The sequence below is a fragment of the Hippichthys cyanospilos genome, chromosome 15, assembly GCF_059441005.1.
Source record: "Hippichthys cyanospilos isolate Australia breed blue-spotted pipefish chromosome 15, RoL_Hcya_1.0, whole genome shotgun sequence".
Taxonomy (NCBI): Eukaryota; Metazoa; Chordata; class Actinopteri; order Syngnathiformes; family Syngnathidae; genus Hippichthys; species Hippichthys cyanospilos.
Genome location: NC_142383.1, coordinates 8,948,297 through 8,962,593, shown reverse-complemented (window position 1 = coordinate 8,962,593; position 14,297 = coordinate 8,948,297). Strand labels below are relative to the sequence as shown.

Genomic DNA, 14,297 nt, shown 5'->3' with positions numbered 1-14,297 from the left:
CATCCAAACCATGTCAAACGAGAAAAATTGAACCTCTGAGAGAAATGAACTGTACTTACTGCGGGAAATAAACGAAACACTGAGTTTGAAAATAATCATCAGTGTGAAGCATTGGTGTTTACTTAGATCACTTTGAAGTTACCTGTTCCAAGAACTTAACATTTGGGAACTGAAATTGTCAATTGTTAAAACTTTGCTCCACTGTAGCTTTATAAAATGGTAAAGATTTGTTAACAGCTTCCAAATGTAAATGATTTGGGATGAAGGAAATGCATTTTGTGTTTTCATGAAACACAAGACCTGGCATACTGTTTTAATTAAACATAACAGAAGTAAAGCAAAGGCTTACTCTGTACTGTACTTATAACTGTTACTTTAGTGTCAACTTCAGCATCATCAGGGCAAAGCAGCTGCAGTATATTAACACAACGTCTAGTCAATGGTTTGGAAACATCTTCAACTTTATTTCTTCAAATAATGAAAAATAGAGAAAAAAAGCGAATTACAGAGTGTTAGATGACACTCAGTTTTGATGGACAACTGTCATAGAGTCTTGAAATAAAAATCACCTGTAGAGTAAATGTTTCTCCAACCCCGTCAGTTACTTAAAGCAACCTTAACTGACATTTCTTATTGAGTGCTCTGTGGTCTTGCTTTCATCTGTGCACGCCCTCCTTCTGGTTGACTTTACAGCTGTGTAATTTAGACAAACTGATGCTCTCATTTCAAATACGTTAGAATAACAGTGTAGACCAAATGCATCACGTCAAGTAATTTCCCAGGAGCGGACCGCTTCATCCGAGAAACAAATTATTTTCACAACTGAATGCGCAGAGAAACAAAGCAGCCCTTAGCATAGCTAGAGCAGAAAACAAAGAGCTGCTGCAGTGTACTTTATGCATATGCTACTTAAACTGAAAGGTGTGCTGGGCTCGGAGAGAAAATTGAACAAGAGAACGAAATTAATACTGCTTAATCATCTGTGTGAATTGAATGAAAGCCCACCTCATACTTTTTTTTTTTTAATACTTGTGAGAATTCGCTCAGTTGCACATTCAGTTGATTTTAGCTTTGGAATGTGGAAAACGGCAATTCTGTTCAATCCTAGATGAAGCAATTTCTGTGGAAGTTGTGCAGGAATGATGAAAGCCGAGTGAAAGATTATGGAAGCATGTGAAATGATGCGGTATACTATACTTTGGAACCATTAAATATAACAGAATGTTCAGAGTTATATAGAATGATGTTGATCAATGTGGAAAGACAGATCATTATGGAAATTTATGGAAATTATTATGGAAAACAATCTTGACTTTAATTTTAAAAATTAGGGAAAATCAGACTTCTTTTCTTTAGAAATTTTACAGTTGTACTACACTCTAAAATCAGTCAGGTCAAAATCAATCCAATTATGTGTCGTGGAGGGCATAGTTGGGTCTATTCGGCCCAATTTTCTGGGCAATCCTATTCAAAACAATTATATTTATGAGGTTATCTTGTGTAATTTTTTTTCCAGGGTTGTTTTTGTGTATAACTCAGAAGTTTGTGTCAAATGGACTCAAATGTTGGGTCTGTTATCTGTTTATATGTGATAGCCTGGCAAGCATTTGATGGTATACCCCGCCTCCTACCTAAAGGCAGCAGAAATAGGCTCCAGCGCACCTAATGAGGAGAAGTGGGGTAGGAAGTGAAGGAGTTGAATATCTGATGAACCACAGCAGGAAACGTTCCCTACTAAAATGCAAAATTTGATATATTCTTGCAAGGGAAATACATCAGAGGCTTTTACGAGAGCGCCGAAGAGATCATTTTTTTCACTCATGGAATTCTTGGGAAAATGGTGGCTCACTGGCACAACTTGCTGAGGCTTACCTCAACCAACGTGATCTTTCCAGCAGCTCTGCATCTGGGAAACTGGCTCCCAGAAGGAAAAGTTCACATACAGCACACACGAATTAGTGTGTAAAAATACTCTGTTCTTTTCCCCGTGGTTAGAACTTTTACTTCGTCCTCTATAGCATCAATCGTTTGGATTGCCTCACAATCTCCCAACGCATGTGGGCATATAAGCACACTCCATCACCACACATAAAATAAGTTAAGGACTTTTGCCTGTCCTGTATGATGTGGAATTGGGGCGTAGCCGTGGCAAATAGCCTGCGGTTGGCTGACGAGGTGGGACAGTGACATTGACACTGGGTTCTCTTTTATTCAATACAATTGACCTGGGCGATATGGCCGAAAGATAACATTTGGATTTTCTTCAATCATTCTGGATGATTGCTATTTGAAAATATTTGATCAGAAATAAATCAAACGTACTTATATTTTGTTTTTATAAAAACAAAATTATGTTGGAAATATTCAGACTAAAATAATGAAAACTGATTTAAAATGTATTCTTACATAAACTTAACAATCATAGCTTGTGCCTAACTTTCATTTATTTTGTCATTTTCAGCAAAAATTTTTAAAGCACATTATTCCACTAGCTGTCGACTTAAATGACATCATCTGTGCTCAAGACTGATAACGACTATGTGCTACTATTAATTATATGTGCGAAAAAAAAATATTTTAAAGACATCTGTGAAGCCCTTTGAGACTTCGGTGATTTAGGGCTATATAAATAAAATTTGATTGATTGATTGATTGATTGATTGATTGATTGATTGATTGATTGATTGACATAATCTTATGTTTTTATGGGTCCACTTTTTTTTTAAACTTTTTTTTCTTCAAATATTTTCATGTGTCATTCTATTAATTGCTAAATAAGTGGACCACTCCTTTAAATGCCACATTGAGCTACACATTTTTGCAAAATTTCAAACTTCTAAAATGATAACTTAAGCGTATTAATTTAATTTACTGTCCATTCCTGCAATACATCTTTAGTTATATATTATATATTTGAGAAATAGTAAACAAGCCTATGATAATTCATGAATGAATCTCAGGAGTAAAATATAACAATATTCTCCTGCTTTGCTGCCACCCTTAGTCATGTTTATGGTTTTTTCACTAGGGGGTGCCAGTTACAAATAATAAGTGTTGAGTATGTGCTTAGTTTTGCTTAGTTGGTAAAGACCATGGAGGGGTTATTACATTGGATACTGTATGAGATGCAGGACAACAATGCATACATTTATTAAATGACAAAAGCATCAATGAGGTCATTGCAATCCAACAAGATCATTATTATAGTTTTTGTTCTTTTTGTGGTGGTTTTTTATGTGGTGGTACGATGTGACCTTTTTCCAATATAATTTTTTTTATATATATATATATATATATAAATAAAGTTTCAGAGGTACTGAATTAGTTGTCACTGTTTGAGCAAATATAGTAGAGGCTTTATAAAGAGATTGACACTTAGTCAATGTTTCATGGATATACAGTACTCTATTTACTTTTTTCCCATGGAGGTGGAGGTATGACGGTATTTTAGGGATTATGTGAAACTTTAACTGGGTTTCTGCTGGGGCTGTCGCTGTCAAATATTTTTGTAATCATTCTATTGATTGTTCCACCAATTAATCAAATAATTGGGTCATTCTATTGTTTCTTTTTTTCTCATTTAGAGATTATTTATCAATGATTTATTTTACAGAAGAGGGATCGATGTTGTACTCACCGTTATTTTATATTTTTCTACTTGCTGTCAGTTGAAATCATGAAATCATCTCTGCTTAGATAACAACCAATCACGGGTCACCTGTTGGTCATGTGACATTCATTAACTGAGCCATGATTGGTTGTGTTCTGCCACTTTTACAAAATCTTGATTTCCCAATTTTGCAAGTTTTCAAATCTTAATTTAAAAAAAAAAGATGAATTAATAAAAAAAATCCGATGTATTGCTCGACCCTAGGTGCCTTTTAATCAATTAATGTTGACATTGCTATAGTTTCTTAAATTATCATCAAATCTAATTGTTTTTAATGCCGTGACACAAACAGCACATTATCTTTTCAAAATCAACCGATAGCTACGTTGTGTTGTTGGCATTCCTCTTCAAAATTTTGCGTGCCTTTGTTAATTTTAAAGAGGCACATTGTCAGTAGTGATGCAATTTTCCAATTGACTAACCATAAATAAAACAGATAATGTTACATGATTTATTTCTAGGGTTTCTGAATAAAATACACATAGGAATATTATTACAAATGCCGTTCCAAAGTTTAATAAATCAGCTATGGTTGGCTTGATGCTGCCCTCTTTTGTGTTTATTTCATCCAAAAATACTTTGCGCCAGGGAGTACTTGACTGAAAAAAGATTTCACAATGAAATTCTAAAAAGGTTGAGAACATTACTGGGTTTTGAACCATTGTTTCATTGCAGTCCCACTGTCTACAGATAAGAAGACTTCTAATTTTCTTTTAACTGCTCTCGAATACCAAATCCCAGAATATCATGTCCATGTAGTTTATCACAAACACAAGTCGAGATGATTGACTACTAAACCATCACCCAGATGTTTCTGAAGAGAGGCTGTCAGATCAACAATGAATCAAAGTGCTTAAGATGCCAAAACGAAGAGATGACCTCTGTTATTTCTGGAGACCTATGGCAAGACTATCAGTTTATGGGAGTGTGATCAAGCCTTCTTTCTTTACACATAATTACGGCACACACATTCTTTGCATCCCAGAGGAGAGTATGAATGTGTTGCAAGTGCTGGCAGGCTGTGAGGAAGCAACAGTGGTTCTCCTCCCTGACCGTTTCCGACTATTGTTGTTACAGCCATCTCTTAATGTCCCTGCGTGCGGGTGTGTTTCAGAGCGTGTCTCATACACGTCAGCGTCTTAGAATTGAGGAGGACTCTGTGAGTGGATCATCGTGTGGTGTCCTAAATGCAATCCAGAAATTGTCTTGCCAGCGACCTTTTTCCCATCAGGAAAATTAATGGGATTGGTGGTATATTGTAATTAGCGGTTACCACATATGGCCCCTTGTGTTTTCTCCACATGTGTACACTAAATTACCCATTGGTGTGAATGTGGTTTGCATGATTTTGTTAATGCTTTTCTTGTGCTTGATTGGCAAGTAATCGAGTGCAACTAGCATCTTAGCCTGAAATCAGTTAGAAAAACATGTATTGCTTGATTTTTTTTTTTTTTTTTTTTTAGGAAATTTTAGTATTTGAAGTGTTCCCTATACAGTAGTCAGAAAAATTGTGTTTTAAGTGAATTTGACTGGAGAGGTTCTAATGCATTTCAAAGGACTTAAGATATTACTTACACTTTGAACGTATAATAGGATTAGTATTGCAGGATGTTATGGATGGATCATGTAATTGTTGAGCCGTCATGTTGGATTATTCCACATCTCTCTCAGGATAAACTGTTTTAAGTCATTGCAACACTATCCAACATAAAAGATTGTATTGTCCTATAACCTGCTACTCTGGTTTTTGGGTTGAATCCATCCAAAGAGGATTGAAGGGCCGCTAATTCTTCATGTGACAGGAGTCTAATTTGTTTATAGTATTAATCAAAGTAAAGTACAGTGTTCCTCCGGTTATCACAAGTACATTGCAAAAAATACCCATAGTAAGTGAGCTAGATGCTGATTAATTTTTTTCCCCATTTATTATGTTTTTAGCATATATTCTTGGGATATGAATTTTCAATTATAGTATTTCTCCAGTTTATTTTTTTCCTGTTAAGTATTTGGTTTGTTATGAATGTATTTTCGTTTTTCTTGTGTTTTCCCTTCATTTTACATTATTACTATGTCGGAGGAGATCAACAATGGGGTATGGCCGTGTAGGATTGTTGGACACAGAACATAAAGTGTGTTGTTTAAAAAAAAATGCATAAAAATAATGAGTGAAATAGCGAAGCCATGACTTGTGAACTGCGTTACAGCAAGGAACCCTGCAAAGCAAAAAATGATGGGATGCTGATTTTTATATATGCTGGGAGCTGATTTAAAAAAATAAGATAAAACAGTTGGTGGGTCATAGTTTTAACTCTGCTATTGCCTTTAACTTACTTTTACATCGCAGTTCAAATGGATCTTTGACATCTATAGCCATCAATGGCTTTGTATATACTGACTTCTATAACACATGATTAAGTCAAGTCCAGATGTCCCCTCGGCACATAGCTGCACCACATCCTAACACACAAACTCAAAATATGTTGTTGACAGTGAACTCAAGCCCAAGTCACTATTGTTGGAAAACTGCGATTATAACTGACGTGACTGACAATGGCAAAAGATATATGGAGCCATCTTTTACTGTCACACAAATATTCACTGTGTTCAAATAAATTTGAACTGTCTGATTCAAACAGCCACACGATAGGAGTCAAAAGCAGCAAACCTATCCAATACTGACTAAAAGTTTTTTCTTCCTGTATTTGCAGATTGGAATCTGAAATCAGTTCACTTGAGAGTGAAGAATCTCTGATCTCAGCCAAGGAGCGGGCTTTACGGGAACGACTCAAGGAGACTGAACGCTCAATAGAAGACCTGCAGAAGGTACGGCACATGAACTTCTCAAAAAAAAACAAAAAAACCCCTCAGATTTACATGCAAAGTCCATTCGGTATAACTTACTGCACAATCTTAACACATTTAAATATTACAATAAGATTCACCATATATGTAAATATGCAATTCTATGGTCAAACCGTTGCCATCATAAAGCCTTTACTTTACTTTCAACAGACCAGATGTTTTAAAGCACAATTTCATCATTCTTTATAACAAGCATCCAACTTAAAAAAAATATAAAAATGAAGAGAACTCAATATCAGGGATTGACTTGGTTATTGTTTTTTCTCGTTTTCAGAGTCTGATGGCCCATGATGGAGGTAAGATCCATCACCCACATGCACATGCCCAAATACATTGGAATCATGATCATTTTTGAGTGTGAGTTGTTGTTTGTCCCTGTGTGCACTGCTGTTGGCTGACAACAAGCTTAGGGTGCCCACTGCCTACTGCCCGAAGACTTCAGGCTCCAGAAAGCCCATGACCCTAGAGAGGATACTTACTAAGATGGATGTGGGATGGATGGATAGAAAGGATAATTACTAAGGTTACTAACTAAAAGTTATTTGTTTTCATTGTAGCAGACAATCAGCTTTAACAAGTGAATCCTTGGCCCTATTTTACCATTAAATCAAGGTTCCACTGTACACATTATTAATACGATACTGTAGTTGTTCTTGCCAAGGGTGTCAGTCACCGTTGTTTCCAAATGTGTGTGCATGTGTCAGTGTGTGTATTTGTTTGGATAATAATCTCGCTGAGGCAAGAGCAATTCGGGCCAGAGAGCGCCCATGAACCTTCATACACACACTCTTGACAACTTACACTGCACACTAGCACTAAAACACACACACGCACACACACCATGCTCAGCAAGACTATTGACGCTCACACTCACACAAGGCCATGACTCTGCAGCCTGCACTCGCTGGCTTTATCCCCCGCTATTCTCCAAAAAGCCCTGTAAGCCCCTGCCACTTTGTTCTTCCCATCACACGCACATGCAAAAACACACAAATACACAGACAAAGCAATGACACGCAAACTTTTGCTGCATAAGCACTTGAACCTCTGGGGTGTTACAGTTGCTGTGGACACAGAAGTGAGACAAGGACAGTTAGACGGTGTGTGTGTGTCTGTGTGTATAGAAGTGGATACATTACCTTATCCCTTGGTGTTTATTTGTCTATGCAGAGTGTTTGTGTATGTGTGTGTGTGTGTGTTTGTATCACGCTCTGCCTCATCACTGACTGTCTTCTGCACTGACCCCCCCCCTCCCCTTTGTGCTCGTGCTCAGTAGAGGCCACCGGCTGCACGTCCGTTCCTCTCTCGGACGGCGCAGACCGCGATCCCGACCGATTCATCCCGGCCACGCAGCCCCAGACTGGCCCACCCGCGCCTGGAGAGAAAGCAGCTCCGAGACCCGGTAAGGATGGAGAGGATGACAAGGGCCAGGGTAGAGGAGAGGAGGAGGAGGGGGGAGGGAGGGGGTTCGGTGAGGGAGGGTGAAAGGGTATCAAAGGTTTGGGATGCGGCCAAGGTGGATTAGACACACACACAGAGCAGACAGGTTAGTACTTAAGTATACATGCTTATTAAAGTCAGTAGATGCCAAACATAGCTTTGGAACAATACAGACATTGCGTGCTCGGTAGGTGATGCTGTTTGTCGTTACTAGAGTTTTAAATGTTAACTAGTAACCTACTTTTAATTCTAGCACGAGCTATTTTACCACAAGTTTTACTAGCCCCACCAAGGAAGTCTTTTTTTTTCTTCTTCTTTTGGTTCTTTTCTCGTTTACACAACAACGATATATTATGTGAATGGGTAAGACATTAGAATAAATTTTGCTTCATGGAATTGTCAAGGAGGAGATTCAGGGCACTTTTTCCAAATGCTTTTTGAATCACACATGGATTTGAATTCAACTCACAAAATTCATGCCCATACAGGTTTGGCAATGTGGTCTTTTGTGGAACTTTTAAATGATAAAAGGACGGAATAACAAGATATTTCTTTGATTAGCAATTTGTAAATGTGGCCTTAACAGTTCCTTAGGTCTTCATCCTATTAAATTATCTGATGCTGAGAGATAGTTAATGAAAAAATATCATAATATTTGATGTAACAAGGTAAATGTTTGAGTCATCGTGAAACACAAATATCACAAATTGATGAATGTTATTAGTTTTATAGGGAATTTTATTACATCCTTGCTGACTGATTTGAGCACAGCTAGTACAAGAACTGTATCAAATATTGTAATTTTCCATATCATATTTTGGTAACCTAAAAGAGTCAAAAATGGAAAGTGCATATCAGTTTACAGCATTTCCAAATTGTGTGTGTAGTGTACGTTAGCACTTCTTAAATAGTAATACTAGTACCACTCAGAATACGTGAAGGCATTTCAAGCGGTACGTGAGATTTTAACTGGGTTTCTGGAGATATCAGCAAATTTAATTAAACGATTTTAATGCTGATGACAGAAATGGTATATTTTGTCTTTTCCAATTAAGAGAAAATGAATTGCACCATGAAACAAATTATTGCTAAATTGTGTTATAGTGACTCCTTTGCAAAAGTTTTACATGGATGCACATTGTCATTAGTCACGCAGTTTTCTGGCAGATGAGCCAAAAATAAACCAGATGAACTTACATGATCTGGAGTTGCTTATACCTGGAATTACCACTACAGATGAAGTTACAAAGTTAAATAAATGAAACACTGATAAATTATGTTTTTTTTTTTCTCTGAATCCTTTATGCTGGTTTGGTGGTACTTAGCTGAAAAAGAGTACCGGTAATAGTAAAATAGTTGAAAAAATACAATCGCTAGTGTACTTCTTAGCTTAATTGTAAACTCACAATAAACTAACCACCACATTAATCAATCATATTTACTGCATATCAATTAAAACGGAAATGTTTTCATATTTGTAAGACTGTGCTCTTCTGGCTAAGAATTGTGATATTGTGATTGACATAAAGGTTTTTCAGTCTACTGTGTGTCCCCATCTTCACGCTTCACTCCTTCCACTTTCTCCTCCACCTCCCCTCACTCTTCCTTCACACCCCACCCCCTTCTGCATTACCCCCTCCCTCCCTTCTAACAGCAATGTTTGCCATGGAGATCAACGTGCAGCACGACCCTCAGACCGGCGAACAGCGCGTCCTCTCAGCCAACCGTGTGAGCCCCTCAGAAGCGGGCTCCCGCGGCGTCAAGGTCTACGACGACGGCAGGAAAGTTGTCTATGAAGTCTCGTCCTCCGGGGGCGTGTCTACCACCTCGGTAGAGAACGGGTGGAGCTCCTCGCAGGTGGATCAGTTACTCCAAAGAGCGGCTAGACCATGCGAAGTGGGAGATGAGAGGAGGGGTCAGGTGTCTGTTACCCCCGCCGTAGCTGCGGATGATTTGTCCCCGCCATCCTGCGCCCCGCCCTCCATCCCGTCGAGCCCGCCGGCCCAAGTCATTCTGCATCGGGAGACCCGGCTAGGCATGATGCCGCCGTCCTCCGCTCCCATCGTGACGCAGCCCGGTCCCTCGGCCCAGCCGGGACCAGAGCTTAGCTGCCTGCCCCAAGCCAGCTCCGAGCACCCGGTCACCATGGTGTTCCTGGGCTACCAGGACCTGGAGGACACCAGCGAGAGCCGACGCCTGCTGGGCTTCGACGGAGCCGTCAAGGCAGAGGTGGTGCTGATCGACGAAGACGACGAGAAGTCCCTGAGGGAGAAGACGGTCACCGACCTGTCCATCATTGACGGCACGGCCGCCGACCTGGTGTCGGGCCGGCCTGTCACGTCCGAGGCCGTCAGCACGGAACTTTCATCCGACGGCCGCGAGCCCGACAGCGCCGCCTCGGCCCCGCCAAACCCCGAAGCCAACAAAGCCCCGCCTCCCGGTCTCACACCTACCACAGGTACAGACAAGAGGAAACGCTGCAAGTGCTGCATAGTCATGTGACTGAATCTTCTGCTTCCCTTTTATTATTACCCACAACCCCCCTCTTTTCCCTCTGTCTTTGGATGGTTACTAACTGAAGCCCCTTCTCCTCTGGACTCTGAGCGGCTGCCACACTCACACACGCACGCACGCACGCACTCGCCTTTTGACTTTTCACAATCTTACGCCTTCATTTCTGCTTTTTTTTAATTCTTTTGTGCCAACACAATGGCTCTGACCTCCTGACAATTTAGTTCAACAAATTCAAACCAATCAGCAGGAACTCATTTGTTATAATGCTGCTACCATCATGGCAAACAAAAAAGAAACAGAAACAGCCATGTTTGTTTGCCAAGCAAAACTTGAATGGCTAATCTCGGTTTGACTCTACAGACGGTTAGCTGCTGGGTTCCCAAGCAGACATTATGGACCCACACAATCACCTCAACTCATTCACTGCCATTGACGTCAAAGATACATTTCATTTCACCTATATAGTAGATAGTCAAAAAGTCCCAATTTAACTGGGCTGGCAGTGAATGAGTTAAGAAAGAAGTCAACACCCAAAATTTTATTTTACAATATGTTCTATGCACCTCCACTAGTCTAAGCATGACATTCTGATTAATAGTGCGTCCGTGGAAAATAAAATATCCATTACTCATTCACTGCCAGTCCAGTAAAAATGGATCTTTGATGTCTATAGCCATCAATGGAAGTGAATGTGTTAACGGAACGATTTCAATTCAATGAAATTCTAACAATAGTTTAAATCTTAGTAGTCTAAAAGTCTAAAACTTTACCAGACAATTTCTGGTCAAAAAATATGTTCTATGAGTCTAATGATTTGTCAATTTAACTCAATAACTGCCAGTGGAGTTTTTTTTGATTTTCCATCTACAGCCGTCAATGTTAATAAATGAGTTAAATTCTGGTAAGTAAATCCACTGTTTGTTTTGTTCTGTTTTTAATCTTAGGGGGGTGGCCATTTTGCATCTTGCATCACAGTTGCTCGGGGCTCAGCAACCAATCACAATTCAGCTTGGGAACATCATAGATAGACCAAACTCAGAAAACAGAGTTGTGAGCAACTGTGATGTCACTTTCAGGTGACAAATCGGCAGTCCCCTGAACTAAATGAAGACAAATTTTGCTGCTAAATTCATATTCCACGAACAATGCTAATCAGAATGCCATGTTTAAGCTATTGGGCCGCATAAAACATATTATTAAAAAAACATATATATACAAAAAATTATCTATCACTTTGTTTTTCCTACTCTCTTGTCCCATTAATTCCTTTCACCCAAACAAACGCGCATGACTTTAAAAAACAGTTGTGTGGTGAAAGTGTGTTTCTTAGCAGGGAAGAGGGTGAGGGTCCTTGTTGCCTTGGTTTCTTCATGTGCCTCTATTTTTCTTCCACTTGAAAAGTCAAAATCACTAAACAATTAGATTTTCTATTATGGCTTTATTTTCATTTGCTTTTAGCTCTACATTATATTTGCTTTTGGAAAACAAAACCCAGGTATTTTGGGGAAATATTCCTTCAATGAACCTTAACATTAGTTGTTTGTTTTCCCCATCAAATTGAGCTATCCCTCCAATGAAGTCATTTCCTCCCATTCAATCACTTCCTAACTCAGCAGCCGGTATGAAGCCATGAAGCATCTTAGGAATTGTGCAGCCATTTCTGTTTTTAGTCTACAGGACCACAAATTTATGAGCACATTGAACATGAGGAAACACCTTCAATGACAGCTGGTAAAATACATGCAAATAGTGATATGAATTGCCAACCACCATTAAGATAGGGGCCAGTATGCTGCAACCCAAATGAGGACTAGCAGGTTAGAAAATGAATGAATAGCCAACCACTGGTATTGGAAAAGACCATTTTTTTATGTGCTTCCGAGGACCACCACCAACACTGCCAGCACTTGCTATGCTCTCCTTCCAGGCCGTCTTGTATAAGGGTGCTAGCATCATGTGGCCTGGATAACATGTTAAAATGTTTTATATTTATATATAGTACAGACTAGTGCTCATTTTCTTGGAGGCCAGCAGAGCTTCCTCGTCTTGTTTAGGGCTAATGAATTAATGTGATATTTGAATGCATGAGTAATAAAGTTGCATTCAAAATGTCTGTATTTTCTCAGATAGTGGCTTCACATTTAGTAGATGATGAGCACCAAATAAGGGCTTTGTCAATCAAATAGCACAAAGCAAGGCAACTACTTTTGCGGCCCCTCAGAAATGTATTATGTGGTGATTGGTGGATTTTGCTTTTATGTACTTTTTGTACATTTTTTTTTTCCCTTAAAACACACTGCCTGCACAGAACACATCTGTCAAGCTCTATTCAAGAGTGCCACATTATCCAGCTTGGAACATTCCAAAGCAAGAATTTCAACAACACTTATAGAAAATTAACATTATGCACCCTGAAAACAATTGTGTTAAAGATAAGCCAAATTATACATGAAAAAAGGAAAGTCCCAATATTGTCCCAACTTTCTGTCTTAGGCACAAAACAACCCCTAAAGTGGGTATTGTCCACTAACCCCCTGCCCCTTAAAAGAAGAAAATGGTTGGTTCATGTAAAACAACCCAGAAAGTCTATCTAGATAAACCTAAACATTGAATTTGTCCTTTTTTGCCTCATATTTTTTTTTAACCCAATTGTGTGGAATTATGACTAAAGTTCTAAAATCAAATAAATGCCTTACTCATAATGGAGGCCAGGTAGTCTCTGCATTAATTTAAGTTAATGTGTTCTATGGTGCCTATATCCGCCTGAGACCCACCTTATTCGTTTGTGTCCACTGTAGTGGACATTTGTTTTTGGTCTCCAACATGTCCTAGTGGTCTCCAACAAGTCCTAGTGTGCTCTACAGAGGCAAAATGTCCACGACAGTGTATACAAATGAACCTGCTCGCTCTCAGGAGAGTATAAGGAAATGTTGAAATTTAAGAATCCAAATGCATCAAATCTACAAAATACATCAAGTGGTGCTTAGGTGGCTCAGGTGTGTAAACATAATAATGTACCCTGTCACCTTTTGATAAGTCACCCATAATTATATACATTCAATCTACTTGAATTGAAACATGAACAAATAAAATGATGTGACATGAAGTCTAAAAAACTACATTTTTTTTTCTAAATGGACCTGTCATAGCTGAATTGTAGTTTGCCTTATGTTAAACATAATTTATCGAATACGATTGGCCACTGCTGCTGAGTGACCGGCCAATTGCACGCCTTGTGTCGAGTTTCCCATGTTGGTAAAGAATGTAAATACTCAAGGCTCTCTGTATTCAATCCACCAATCAATTTCTTTTCACGTCTACACTATGCTACATATCACTGTTATAGACATTTTCTGTCCTATGATGCAATATGACAAGAGCTTTCTATTATTTTTTTTTCGACTTCACAACACACCCAACTTGTGTATTGTTTTGCTGCCTTTGAAATCACAACCTCATGTAAACTCGCCCTAACAGCTAATTCCTTCAGCAGATGTGTCATGCTCACTCTCAAAGGCATGTGCGGATGTTAAAACAGTTTGCAGAGGCAGGATACCAACTAACCCTCTCGATAGGTTTGCATGGTGGCCTATTGACTGCATGCTAAGCAAGTGTTTAATTTTCCTCCAATGCAGACCACCAATGTTTTTAGATTAGGTTTTCTGGCAACCATTAGAAACAGACTTCAATAAGTGGAAGATGTTGCCACTTTAGGTGAAATAAACCTAAATTAGTTACATGAAAGGGTCAAAATTAAAAAGTGTATGCATACCAATTTTCAACATTTTAAATTTAGAAAATGTGTATGTGG

General features: G+C 38.8%; 1 protein-coding gene across 6 annotated transcripts in view; it reads left to right on the top strand.

The window, feature by feature from the left end:
* Positions 1-14,297, top strand: part of palm2akap2 (PALM2 and AKAP2 fusion) — a 70,980-nt gene that overhangs the window by 24,536 nt on the left and 32,147 nt on the right. For 3 of the 6 annotated variants that reach the window (XM_088435016.1, XM_088435019.1, XM_088435018.1), the window contains 4 exons: positions 6,379-6,493; positions 6,807-6,828; positions 7,806-7,934; positions 9,627-10,430. In XM_088435016.1, coding sequence (XP_088291142.1) covers positions 6,379-6,493; positions 6,807-6,828; positions 7,806-7,934; positions 9,627-10,430 — 1,070 coding nt within the window. The remainder of the gene's footprint in view (positions 1-6,378; positions 6,494-6,806; positions 6,829-7,805; positions 7,935-9,626; positions 10,431-14,297) is intronic. The other 3 variants (XM_088435017.1, XM_088435020.1, XM_088435021.1) reach the window with 2 other exon arrangements.